The sequence below is a fragment of the Peromyscus leucopus genome, chromosome 2 (assembly GCF_004664715.2).
Source record: "Peromyscus leucopus breed LL Stock chromosome 2, UCI_PerLeu_2.1, whole genome shotgun sequence".
NCBI lineage: Eukaryota > Metazoa > Chordata > Mammalia > Rodentia > Cricetidae > Peromyscus > Peromyscus leucopus.
In genome coordinates, this window is record NC_051064.1 from 62,034,760 (window position 1) to 62,048,417 (window position 13,658).

The 13,658-nt window shown below is 36.7% G+C and overlaps 1 protein-coding gene across 4 annotated transcripts in view; it reads left to right on the plus strand.

Annotated features, from left to right (window-relative positions):
• Ptbp3 (polypyrimidine tract binding protein 3) overlaps window positions 1-10,698 on the plus strand; it is an 82,536-nt gene extending 71,838 nt beyond the window's left edge. For 3 of the 4 annotated variants that reach the window (XM_037202621.1, XM_028856446.2, XM_028856449.2), the window contains 4 exons: window positions 386-478; window positions 1,588-1,804; window positions 5,227-5,304; window positions 5,452-10,698. In XM_037202621.1, the coding sequence (XP_037058516.1) occupies window positions 386-478; window positions 1,588-1,804; window positions 5,227-5,304; window positions 5,452-5,584 (521 nt within the window). In that variant the 3' untranslated portion in view covers window positions 5,585-10,698. The remainder of the gene's footprint in view (window positions 1-385; window positions 479-1,587; window positions 1,805-5,226; window positions 5,305-5,451) is intronic. The other variant, XR_005090832.1, reaches the window with a different exon arrangement.
• The last annotated feature ends 2,960 nt before the right edge of the window (window positions 10,699-13,658 follow it).

Sequence of the window (13,658 nt, forward strand, 5' to 3'; positions counted from 1 at the left end):
AGTGATGGAATTAAAGGCGTGCGCCGCCACTGCCTGGCAGACGACAGATTTTAAGAAGGATGTCAAAAATGAGTGCCTGACAGGAGCAGTTGTGTGCCTAGTGCTCCCTTTTATCTTTAGCCAGGCTGTTCATCTCTAGAAATAGGAAGAGGTAAGAGCAATTCAATTCATTGGGGATATAATGAATTTTATGTATTTATGAGATATCTGTGACAGATTGAGAGGTGAGAAGCTGTGAAACTTAAGATAGCCTGCATGAAATTGCCATGGGATGGTAGGTAGTAAAGTAAGAGAAAAAGAAACCTGTAAACACAGGGGTAAAACTAAAGACAGCCAGGCATTTAAATGCAATGTTTTGTGTTTTGCCTTGTTTTGTTTTAATTAGGGGTGTATGGTGATGTACATCGAGTGAAGATCATGTTTAACAAGAAAGAGAACGCCTTGGTGCAGATGGCAGACGCCAGTCAAGCTCAGCTAGGTACTGACAGTGGTGATGCCCGATTTGTATGTGAATTCCTTCAGGATTAGCAGGGGAGAACTAGCAGGGATGAATTTTGCAGCAGTACTTCCTTATGATAGTGTTTTCCTTATTATTTGCACCTGCTTTACCCGAGGCTTCTGAAGTTCATTATTTAAAACACACAACACATTGACTTTAAACTGATAGTCATGACTTGCTTTGTTTTACATAGCTGTATGGGTCTTCACTTTTCTTTTAAAAGTTGAAAAATTATATGATCTGAAGGGAAATGAGAATATTTTTTTCCTTCTAAATTAGATTTCCTAGAGCTGTTGAGTAATTTATAAGTGGCAAATTTTCTAATAATGGAACAAGAATTTGTCATTCTCTGGCCACTAAAATATAACTACTCAGCTGTCTTAAAAATGCTTTGCTTAAGACAAAACTATGTAGTCAGTAACCATTCCTCGAGGGTCTGTTGTGTTCTGTGTCTGGAGCTTCCTAGCACTCTGCTCAGGAGTTATTTTGTTTGATTAGGCTATTTGTTAAATTGCTTTTATTATAACAAAATGAAGTTATTTAATGCTTTTTTTCTATGAGCTCTTTTTTAATTGTTGTTTTGGTTTGGTTTTGGTTATTTTTGAGACATGGTTTTTCTGTGTAACATGCCTGGCTGTCCTGGGACTCAGTCTGTAGACCAGGCTGTCCTTGAATTCACAGAGATCCTCCTGCCTTTGCCTCCTGAGTGTTGGGATTGAAGGCGTGTGCCACCACTGCCCAGCTCTTATATATATATTTTTTTAATTTGTAAAAGTTTATGTGTGTGGGTATTTTGTCTACATATCTGGTTGTGCACTACATGTGTACCTGGTGGTGTCAGAAGCCAGAGAAGGCATTGGACCCCTTGAATTGGAGTGAAAAGACAATTTGAAGTTGACATGTATGTGCTGAGCACTGAACATGGGTTTTCTGGAAAAAGCAGCAGGTGCTGCTCTTAATCTAGGAGCCATTTCTTGATCCCCTGAGCTCAGACTGTTTACAATTTTAAATGACAAAATGAAAAATGTGGTAACAGATATTAAGTATCTCAATATTCAAAGTTTCCTTATTTTCTTCCTATACAATAGCAATGAACCATTTAAGTGGTCAGAGACTTTATGGAAAAGTACTTCGTGCTACACTGTCTAAACACCAAGCAGTTCAGCTCCCTAGAGAGGGACAAGAAGACCAAGGTCTAACTAAGGACTTCAGCAATAGTCCTCTGCATCGTTTTAAAAAGCCTGGCTCAAAGAACTTCCAGAATATCTTTCCACCATCAGCCACTCTGCATCTTTCCAACATTCCGTATGTATCTAAAATGTTATTTTGGTGATTATTCTAAAATACGTGGTTTGTGAGAAGCAAAAGCCATAACATTGTTCTAAACTTAATAGTTCTCTTGGTTGCCAATTTTTTTTTATGTACCATCATGCTGTGAAGAGCCTGTATTTCCAATCATACCCTTTTAAAAAAATATTTTAAATGATTTATTTAGTCTTACTTTATGTGCATAGGTGTTTTGCTTTTATGTATGTTCATATGAAGGTGTATGATCCCCTGGAATTGGAGTTAAAGACAGTTGTAAACTGACATAGGGGTTCTGGGAATTGAACCCAGGTCCTCTACAAGAGCAGCCAGTGCTCTTAACCGCTGAGGCATCTCTCCAGTCCCTAATACCTTAAAAGTGAAATTATCAGCATTTGAGGATTTTCAAATAAAGAATTTCAATTATTGCTTCTCTGTTTAAAGTGGGCATAAAAATAAGTATATGTAGATATTCCTTTGGTAGACATTTGTCCACTTCTTTGTAGAAGTACAGCTCTCAGGTAATACAGCAGCATCAAACGATTTGTCTAAAAATTTGAAGTATTCTGTGACACGAGAAAGTAACATAAGTTGTAAATGTGGTATAAAATCACTGTGCCACTGTGCTCATTCATTTACACAATGCCTTTGTTGCCTTGGAGCTACTTAAGAAATTGAATGCTTTCAACAAAGATTGTACAGTTCACATACAGCATGAGATATTTATAGTCTATGGCCCTTCAAAGAAAACATTTATTGTAATTCCTTAATATTAAAAATTTTTTTTTGTCTACTTTACTTACTCATGAAAGGGGTACACTTTAGAACTAATGCTAAAAGTTGTGGGTACCCCCCCCCCCAAGTAACAGCCTAAACAGAAAGCAGTTGAAGAGAACTCTAAAAAATTGTGATGAGGAAGCTAAAGGGTAGCTCTCCACAATTGATGCTTCTGGCAGGGTGCAGGTGGGGAAGGACTCAGTTTTCTTTAAGGGAGACTAGCTACCAGGAGTTTGACCATGCTCCAGTGAGTGTATGGGCAACACAAATTAGATCCCCCCCTTTCTTCTTCTTTTTTTTTTTTTTTTTTTTTTTTTTTGTCAGGGGGGTCACAAGGGTGTGAGGACAGACCTGGGAGGACTGGGAAGTGAGTGTGCTCTGGGTTCATGATGTGGAATTCCCAAATATCAATAAAAATATTATGGAGTGGGGAAGGAAAAGAAGTTGTGGGGATATGTATTTGTGTATTTATATGTGTATAGTTTAAAACCCAAGGAAATGGATGGCTTAAGTTTTAGAATCGAATTGTAAGAACCTGAGCTAACTAAGAAAGAAAAATAATTACTCAAAATAGTTTTGACTACTCAGTGTCTCTGCTGGTGTGCAGTCAGGCTTGATGAGAGTCTTTTCATCTGAATTAGGCAGTAAAATCAAACCTCATGCCAACTGGTAAATGGAGGAGTCACTTTAAACGAATTCCTGCTGGGCAATAGTGGTATACACAGAGACAGTGGATCTCTTTCAGTTTCTGGTCAGTCTGGTATACAGAGTGAGTTGCAGGACAGCCAGGACTACACAGAAACCCTGTCTTGAAAAACAAAAATTCAAAAGTACCAACTCATCACTGTGGACTATGTAAATGGGCCTGTTATTGTTAGGTGTCTGTGTGTGTGTGTGGTTGGTTAGTTGGTGGTTTTTTGTTGTTGGTTTGTTTAGGGTTTTTTTTTTTTTTTTTTTTTTTTTTTTCCCCTGGTTTTTTGAGACAGGGTTTCTCTTCGTAGTTTTGGTGCCTGTCCTGGAACTCACTCTGTAGCTTAGGCAGACCTCAAACTCACAGAGATCCGCCTGTCCCTGCTTCCTGAGTGCTGGGATTAAAGGTGTGCACTACCACTGCCCAGCTTTGTTTTGTTTTTTATTTTTTATTTTTTTTAAGATTTATTTATTTACTTATTACGTACAGAAGAGGGTGCCAGATCTCATTACAGATGGTTGTGAGCCACCATGTGGGTGCTGGGAATTGAACTCAGGACCTCTGGAAGAGCAGTCAGTGCTCTTAACCTCTGAGCCATCTCTCCAGCCCTGTTTTGTTTTTTAATCCCTGTACCTGGTCCTCATGTATGGTTAGCAAGTTCTCTACCATTGAGCTAGACACCCAGTCCTTTTTTATCTCGAAGCGTCTCAAACTTGAGACCCGTTAGCTTTTAGCATTATGCCCAGCCTATTTGTTCCTTAAATATAGCAGTTATGCAGGAACTGGTCACTGATTATAACCCACAGAAGACATTCTAGGTGAGAATTTCTGAATTGCCTCTGTGCTGATGCATTACATGTGTCACCTCGTTTTATCTTCATAAAACCTTTTGTTTTGTTTTTATAAAATCTATAGAATGATGTTGATTTTTTTTGGCTGTTTTAAGTATATAGTACAGTGCACATTCACATTAAGAACATTCATATTTTTGTGTAACTATCCACTATCTGCATCATCTTTTTATCATCCAAATTGAAACTCTTATTAAGCAATAATACTCCACTTTTCTAGTCTGGTAAGTTCTGCCTCTTACCAGTTTATCCATAATAATCTTTGACATATGGTCATTAGTTTCAGTTTATTGATGGAACTCAGACTCAGAATAATTAATTCAAAAGGATATACAAGTGAGTAAGGAATATAGTGTAAGCACCGATGTTTCCCTGAAGAATCAGTGATTGTTTATGTTGTGCTTCTCCTTTCGTTATGTAACTGTGTGATAGACCTCTGTACCAGTTATTTATTACTGTATAACATTTACCCCAAACTTAGCATAGTATTAAATATTTATTATCTCATACTTTTAATTGAATGTAGAGGTGGCCCAACTGAGTGATCATCTCCTGAGTGTGTCTCATAAGGTTGTAGTCAAAATGCCAGGCAAAGGGATACCAGAGAACATATAGCTCAGTGGTAGAGCTTGTACTTGGCGTGTGGAAAACCCTGGATTCAGTTCTTGGCACATACTGTCATTTCTATACTATCCTAAGGGTTACAGAAGACATCTCTATGCAGTATGAGAGGAAAACGAATAGCCCAGGTGTAAATATTCTCAGAAACTGGCTAACCCAAAAGCTGTACAAAGTGTATAATTCTGGGCTATAGCAGGTAAGCCAGAGCTGGGGAAATAGCGTTGATATTACTAGAGCTAATTACTAATGCCAGTAGTGTGAGAGTAATAATCATTTTGAAAGAATACATAGTTATTTTTTGTTTTGCCTTTATATACTTTCCACTGTCTGCAGACATATATGTATCCATCTTGACTATTGACTTGGGACTTGGAAAACATTGTTGGGGATATAAAGTACTTTAGAAATTTGATGATAATCAGAGCTCATCCTTGTTTGTCTTGCATATGGGACTAATGTAGTTGACACTAATATTTTCACAGCCCTTCTGTTACAATGGATGATTTGAAGAACCTTTTCACAGAAGCTGGATGCTCGGTGAAGGCTTTTAAGTTCTTTCAGTAAGTTCTTGCTTTCTAAAGTAATTAACATTATTTCACAGGGTTTGTAGTTTTTTTTAAAGTAGTTCAGCAAAGTCCTTTGGTAAAAGAAGAAAGTTTAAAAACAAAATTAGTTCTAAGTCCATTTCTCTTTCTCTTGTCATTCAGGAAGGATCGTAAGATGGCACTCATTCAGTTGGGGTCTGTGGAGGAAGCAATGCAGGCCCTTATTGAGCTTCACAATCATGATCTTGGAGAGAATCACCACCTCCGAGTGTCCTTCTCAAAGTCCACCATCTGAGCTCTCTGTGAATTTTCTCCTTCAACTGGACCATAATTTCAGTAACGTCTTCAGGCACGGACTGAAGCAGCTCGAGACCAATTCTGCCTCTTTCACAAAAGTCACTCTTGGGGAGTTTAGTTTGATTGATACTCAAGTACATTCAAAACAAGAGATAGTCCTTTTTATTCTCTGATTTATTTTTCCCCCACCAGTGTATGATCAAAGGTTTGCTTTTCCTTTGTACTGCAGTTTCTATGAAAATAACTTTCAGGAAAAAAAGATCAGGAAAATATTTTTTAAATAATTTAATTCCCTGAATTAGATTTCAAAAAGACAGACATTCTTTAAGTTTGGGTCCAGATCAGCCTTATATGACATTTCTAATATCCTTTGTACTTTGAGGAATTTAGACATACAGACTTTTACAATTTCTTGATGTAATTTAAACCACTTAAGACCAAGTTTTTAACTTTATGATTCAGAAGTTTCCCTGTAGAAAATGATGTTCACATATAAATTATATCAGATATTTGCATCTATTGATAGTTATTAAACATAACCACATGGAGTTATATTGGAAGCAGGTTTATAAACGTGCATGCTTTCTTTCAATGTTTTTTTTTTTCTTCACTGTATGACACTCCTTTGAATAATGCATATCTTCTCTTTCAAAGACTATTTGGAAAAGTAAAGTGTTGGAATTGTCCCCAGGGAAACAGAAGTGGAATTCAGCCTGGATCTATTACAATATCAGAATAATTAATCATTTTAGAAAAAAACCATGTTTTAAATTTCAAAACGACATTTGTCAAGTAATGTAATGTGATCTTGGAAAATTTTAAAAGAAAAATAATCCTACTTTTTTATAATTGTTTTCAGAAAAAAAGTTTACAGTCTTAAGGAAAATATTCAGGTCTATCATGGTTTGACAGATTTTTTAAAAGTTATTTTTGGTAAGGTCTTCTTTTAGAAAAAAAATCTCAAGGGTTTTTTGTACCACTATAATCTCTAATACTCAGAATTACTGTGTATTTACTTAATTTCTTATGTGCCTTATTATGTGCTTAAGATATAATAGATTAGAGTTTTATCTAAATATCTAGAAAGATAAATTGTGGGCTTGGTGAGCATTCTGTTATTTCTTTCCTTGTCTTGGATTTTAAGGTTTTTTTTTTCCCTTTTTCATTGGAATTTTAAGTGGTTTTCAGTAAGTAATAGTTTTTATTCAAACTTTTGGTGCTTTGGTGTAGTGATGGGATAGGGAGGGGAGTGGTTTGGAAATCACTTGCTGTGCACCTGTAGGCCTCTGACTGCTGGTAGTCTCCAGCCTTTATGTCCAGTCAGAACTGCAGAACTGGATCTCAGTTCACATCTGTCTGACCTTTCCCGCCCCTTAGGATTTGTCTCAGGATTACTTGGTTCTTTCTCAGCACTCAAGTAAGAACTTGATTTTCTTTGTTAATGGAATTTCATTACTGAATACCCACATATTTGGAGTATGAGAAAGTGGGTTATTTTTTATACTCTGACCCTCTTTTTTGGTTGAATGTAAAAGTACATGTTAATGTTGCTTCAGTGATTGTATCATGTAAAATTGTTTCTTTTTAATATAAAACTGCTTTTGTTAATTATTCCTTCAATGCTTAGTCGGTTTTTAAAATACAGAATTTGTCAAAGGGATCAATTTTGTCCACCCCTTTTCACTTCACTATTCTCAGAGTTGATCATCTCATCTTTTAAAGAGTATCTCAGTCTTCTATTTTCAGCCATTAATTTGAACGTACATTTTTCTCTTTTTAAAAACAAAGGAAGAAAAGTTTTATAGAAAATAGAAGCGGAAAGAGATAATTATAGATTGTTTAAAATCAAATCAAAATTCCCTCAATATGAAGCAACAGTTGGTAGAACAGGCAGAGAAATGCTAGGTTGAGACATTTCAGATGGGTCACCTTAGTATTGGCTGAATAGATAGGCATGACAATTGTCTAGTTGAGTGTTTTCCCACTTATCTTTGAGGTTTATTTTCACCTGAATACTGAATAAAGGAGGGAGAAAGTTGAAACAGTCTCCCCAAATTTGCTTTTTTCTTTCCACACAGACACTATGTTAGTCTTCAGTGACATTTTAAATCGGATTGTTTCCTTTATTTTGAGTTGGGAACTACAATGTAATTTATTAATTCATAACACATAACATCCAGCATAAGTGTAGCAAAAATTATTGATAGCAGAAGGGAAGTCATAATAGTGTTGAATGTAATTCTGAAATAGGGATGGCCTTTAAATCTGAGAGAACATTGAAATCCTTTTCAGGGATTTGTGTAGATATGTGTGCGTTTGTGTGTGTGTGTATAAATAAGTGTATATACATACATATACTCTTTTAATGTTATATATACATATGCACATTACGTACATTTTAATTTATTGACAAAATTAACAAAATTAAGATTTGGGAACGTAGGATATGCTTACTTTAAAAGCATGTTTGAAGTCATCAGATTGTGTCTAAAATTAGCTGTAGCATATGGATCCTGTCCATATTGAGCTCTTTATTTAAATTATAGAGGTCTACAGTATTTGTGTTGGCATAGTTTTAAATATGAGGTGGTGGAAAAATTAGATCTGTGTATTTTTATTTTGGCATGCATTTATTCAGTATCTTTTAGCAGTGGTTTATTTTCACTGTTGATCTTTGAGAATACCTTGCTGAGTTAATTTACTTTATTTTGAAGAGTGTTGTCATACCACTTTTCAAGGTATCCTAACTTACAAAGCATATGTAAATTCAGGACTTAAAGAAATAGCAGTACACATTTATTAATGGCACTGTATATCAAGATGCTTTACTTTGGGGTTTGGATAACTCATATACTGGTGAAATGTGTTTTGTGACATCTGAGAATAGATAAATCATGCGTTCTCTTAATTGACGATTAGCTAAGGGTTTCAGGAATACCCTGTATCCCCATAAAGTGACATGAGATCTTTGGGACTCAATACTAGAAGCAATTCTTTGTAGCAGTGTGTAAACTGAATGTTCTGGAGTCACAGTTGCTGTCTTTTTAATTTCTTCTTTGTCTTTACCTGCTGTGGTAAGTAAGGGTCCTGTTGAAGTTTAGGAATTAGCCTTTTGAGCCAGGCATGGTAGCAACAGAGCTATAATCACAGTACTGGAGGAGGCTGAAGGTTGTGATTTTAAACCCAGCCTGGACTGCAGAACAAGTTCCATGCCAGCCTTGCTTCATAAGACTTTGTGTCCCATCTTCCCCCAATTAAAAACAAAAAACTCTTAGGAATCTACAAAAGAAATCTACAAAGTGTCATGTTATCCAGCATTTATGTTTGAATATATTATCATGTAGTTTCTCTTCTAGTTTCATTAAATATTCTTGGACAGAAAATGGCAAACTCAGAAATAATGACCTTTTGTGCCTCAGTGAATCCACTTGGAAACCCCAAACTTATCTCTTAGAAAACCCAGTGTGTACTGCTATTTTTAAAACCAAAAAGCATGACTGTGATTAGAACATTTTTCTCAGCTTTTCCTTTGTCTTGATCTACTGTCAATGAAAATAAAACTGCCAGACTTAAAAATACTCACTGTTGTGCTAAAACAAACACAATTTAGATTGTACATAACTTTAAAGTATAACTCAGCTGTCTTTTTAAGGGTTGTTTTAGGTAGAAGACTGTTTGCAGTCCTTTTCAGAGCAAATCCTAACAGGTACTTGTGAATTTTTTTTTTTTTAAATAGAAAATTGCAGAAATGTTAATTGAGGGGGGTGTAAAGGAGAAAAACAAAACAGGACCAAAGTTTATGTGCCTTCTTCAGTAGTCTTAATTGACCTTTCTTCCTATTTGAGCTTAAGGTAGCATTGGTATTTTGATTTTTCAGGAAATATGTACTATACAGTTTAAGAGAATGTTGTCCCACAAACTAGTCATACAAGCAAATAGTTCTAACTGAATAAACAAAATCTCAGTGACTCTCTGGCCTTCAGGACATAATGCAGAGCCTTGTACTGGTCCAAGAGCAGGGCTGCTCTCAGTCTTTATGGTCGTCAGCTTAGCTCTTGTGGGCTGAGGCACATGCTCCAGAGGACAGAGACCTTGGTGATAACAGCCATGCCTGAAAGCTGCTCATGGCAAACTTCACTTAACACTGTCAGCAGAGTTTTGTTATGTTTGTAGTAGTTTAAGAACAGGTATTTTAAGTAGTTGTTTTTGGTGTCATTAATAATAATATCATACTGTATTCTTTTTTTTTCTCCCCTTACCACTTTGTTGTTACCCAGATCTTTCAAAAAATACATCCCATATCCAGGAAGTACTAATTACAAAGATTGCTGACCACATCAAGTTTTACATTGAAATTTCACCTCATTGCTCTGACCAAAGACTGCCTGTTCTGGTTTATTTAAACTCGTCTGTGAAGCATTTTCCCTGAGCTCTTTTCTGAAAGATCCCATGCAGAGCGGCCTTGACTTTCCATTTCCTATTGATGAATATACTGCTTAGAGAAAATGGGAATTTTACTGTGAACAGAATGGAGTGGGACAAGAAAGATGGATGATCTTTTTCAGCACTGTATCTGAAATGGAAAATAGCACAGCTAGAAGCCTCTAACATTGTCTGGTGATTTACATGATCTGTTCATAAAATTCCCTTTTTCTGTTTGTAAGAATGTTCATCTAACAGAAGAAAATGCTGTAAATATTTGTAACAACTTTTTTTAAAACCAGGCCAAAAAGAAAAAAAAAAAAAAGGTTTTTGGGAACAAGTTAACATATAAAGTGGTTTTATAGAAAACAGCGATTGTCTTGTATATTTTGATAAGCAGCAGTACCAGATTTCATTTGTAATACAGTTTGTGGTATTGGAAGAAAAGGATTCTGTGATTGTCTAAGTGAATTATGTTATAAATGCAAAGAGGAGAAAATATTAAAAACCATATTTTCTAACTGTGTAGTGCATGGTTAATTCAAGCTTCTGTACACTACAATATTGATTCCGTTCCTTCGGTTTGTATATTTGATACCTGTTACTTGGAATCTCAGTCTCTTTTCCTAACAATTATAGCATTGTAGCATGCCTTTTAATAAATGTCATGGCATCTGTACTCTCTTAAAATTTTTCTGTGTTCTTGTCTGTGCTTTGGGTTCCCCTTGTCTTACCTGTAATTCTAATGATGTCATATTTTCTTTTATTTCCCATGGCCATCCATCTCAAGTTTTCATACTGAATGGCAAATACTTAAACAACTTTAAAAACTGGGGTTTAAAGAGAAAAAAACCAAAGTCATCCACTCTTTTGATATAATTCTCATTTTAATGAGCAAAGCACTTCTCTGATCTTAAAATACACTGCCTTGTTGGGATATTCTCCTCCATTGCATACTCAGTCTCTCTCTCCTCCTCTGCCTTGTATATAGCTTGAGATATGCAATGTGGCCCTCAGTGAGCTTGTGTCCTTTGAGTTAAAGGCTAACAGTTACTAGTTGGCCATATATTACTTTCTGTAGACAAACACTTTGCTCCTTGGTTAAACACTTAGCTACTTGGATAAAGAATCGTTGGAGTTCAGGAGTCTTGAGTAATGTCTATTTTAATCTTTTACTCAAGATCTCTAGGAAGTAGGGATTTATCTTTAACAAAATAGAAAATTTATACTACTATTCATCATTGTTGGCTTACTTGTGGGATTTATTCTTAAATGATACTACATAAGTATTTCAGCCAAAGGGGGCATATTTGTTTGGAAAAAGATAACCCTGTAACCAAATGAAACTTTGATTGGTTTGGTTGACTGAAACTCGAACACAGCGGAGTTATTACCAGGAACCATGCCCTTTTGGAGCATACTTTAATTTTCAGTTAATTACTGGTTTCCTTGCTTTCATTCAGTACTGTCTACTGCATGTAGGTGCTACGGTTTTATTTTCCCAAGCACTGCTAACACGACAGTGAAGGTCTACAGTGCTGGGGGTGGGTGGGGGTAGGGTAGACGTACGTTTTCTGAAAACTACCAAAACTAACTTAAAAAGACACTGAACAGAGCGGGTCAGTGGTGGCACACACCTTTAATCCCAGCACTCTCATTTTAAGGCAGAGGCAGGCAGATCTCTGAGTTCAAGGTCAGCTTGGTTTACAGAGTAAGTTATGGGACAGCCAACAGGACACTGAACAGTGTGCTAGGAGCATTTTGCTGAAGGCTAGAAAAATTTAAATTGACTATGTAGTTTGGTATAAAAAATTAAGGAAACCCTGCTCGTTAAAAAGCTCATCCCTCACAGTTGTAGGACCTAAAAATTCAAGTTGTTTTTCAACTTCTGATGGGAATTTGACACACTGTTTCTCTTCATGTGCAGTTTTTATTCCTTTTGGTACTAATTTTCTTGCTGTGTAGATTTTGTGGTCTTCGTGTGCCTTCCTGTGGTCTTCCGTCCATTTGTGTCTGTGTCCTGATCTCTTATAGGGCCAGCAAGATGGGTGAAACAACACATGCCTGTAGTCTCGGCACTAGAGAAGCAGAGATGGAGGTGTCACTTGGGTTCCATATGGAGATGCCCAACAACAAGACAGGCATAATTAAGGCACACAATCTCACTCACATAAAGGCCTGTCTCTAAACACAGTTATAGTCTTAGATTTGGGGAGTTAGATTCTAACATGTGAATCAGGACGGGTGTGCACAGTTCAGCCCACAGCACTGCTTAAATGGAATTACTCGAGGTACTGTAGACTGCTTATGCCAACAGTTGAGTTAGGTGCTGGGAAAGTAGACATGTAAGGCATGTGACTTGGGAGGATACACTGTAAGTGGCCATAAAGACCGTCTGACTCTGTAAATCAAATACCTTTAAATGTCTGCCTTTAAAGTTCCAAAGCTGGATGATGGTGTGGTCACTGTTCTGCCAAGGTACGCACACCTGAAGCTGCCATACAGCTGGCTAGTCATGTTATGTAGCAATGCATACTCTGTGACAGTGACATGCTTCTACTCTAGAAATAAGCCATTTGGAAGCATTCATTGTTGCTCAGATGCCATTATTTGAAGAACATATAATGGAGTAACAGGACACAGTCAAGCTGGGTCTCGTTCTTTTTTTTTTTTTTTTTTTTTTTTTTTTTGGTTTTTCGAGACAGGGTTTCTCTCTGTGTAGCTTTCCACCTTTTCTGGATCTCGCTCTGTAGCCCAGGCTGGCCTCAAACTCACAGAGATCCTCCTGGCTCTGCCTCCCAAATGCTGGGATTAAAGGCGTGCGCCACCATCGTCCCTCTGGGTCTCGTTCTTAATCTGCAGTGTATTGGTAATTGGATGGGGGTACCTTGGTTAGATATGGCTAAACAGAGGACAGCTGTTATGTGTTTGTTTTGCAGGACATTCCTATATTGGGTTTTTTTTTTTCTATTGTCTGTAAACCAATGGGAATTTGCCCTTTTGTTTTGTTTTGTTTTGTTTTGTTTTGATTAAACTAAGGTTAGTGGAATTCCCAACTCTACTAGCCTAAAGAAATAATTAGCCAGGAAAAGAATGACTAAAGTTCTGTGAAGATGTGTTAATAGTTCTTTTCGGAAGAAATTGCCCCCTGTGAGATTAAGTCAGCACTTGTACCTTTGCCTGAGGTTATGGAATTTGCAGAGTTCTTGATCTTGGGAGAATACAAATGTCAAGTTCTAATCTGTTTAGAGGGCTTGTCTTTAACCAAAAGAAAGCTGATGTGGAGTATCTGAATGTTGGCAGAAGTACACTTTATGGAGGTAAAGGGATGATAGAATATTTACATATGGAACCGTACTGTGCTACAAATGAATACTGTGTACTACATGGAAGAGTCTCACACATAGGATGGATGCCAGTCAGTCAAAAGAAGCCATACACAAATGACAGAACTTGAGTATGTGTTTGCGTCAGGTTCAGAAATGGGACCTTGGAATTCCTTGGTGAAAAAGGTAAAAGTATATGAGAAGGAGGTCTCTGGTGTTTGGTTAATTAGTGGTTTGTATCTTTGTCTCTGTAGCAGTTGACCAGGAATGTTTACTTTCTGACAAATACATCTTTGTACCCTTAGGATTCATGTGTTTCTGTGT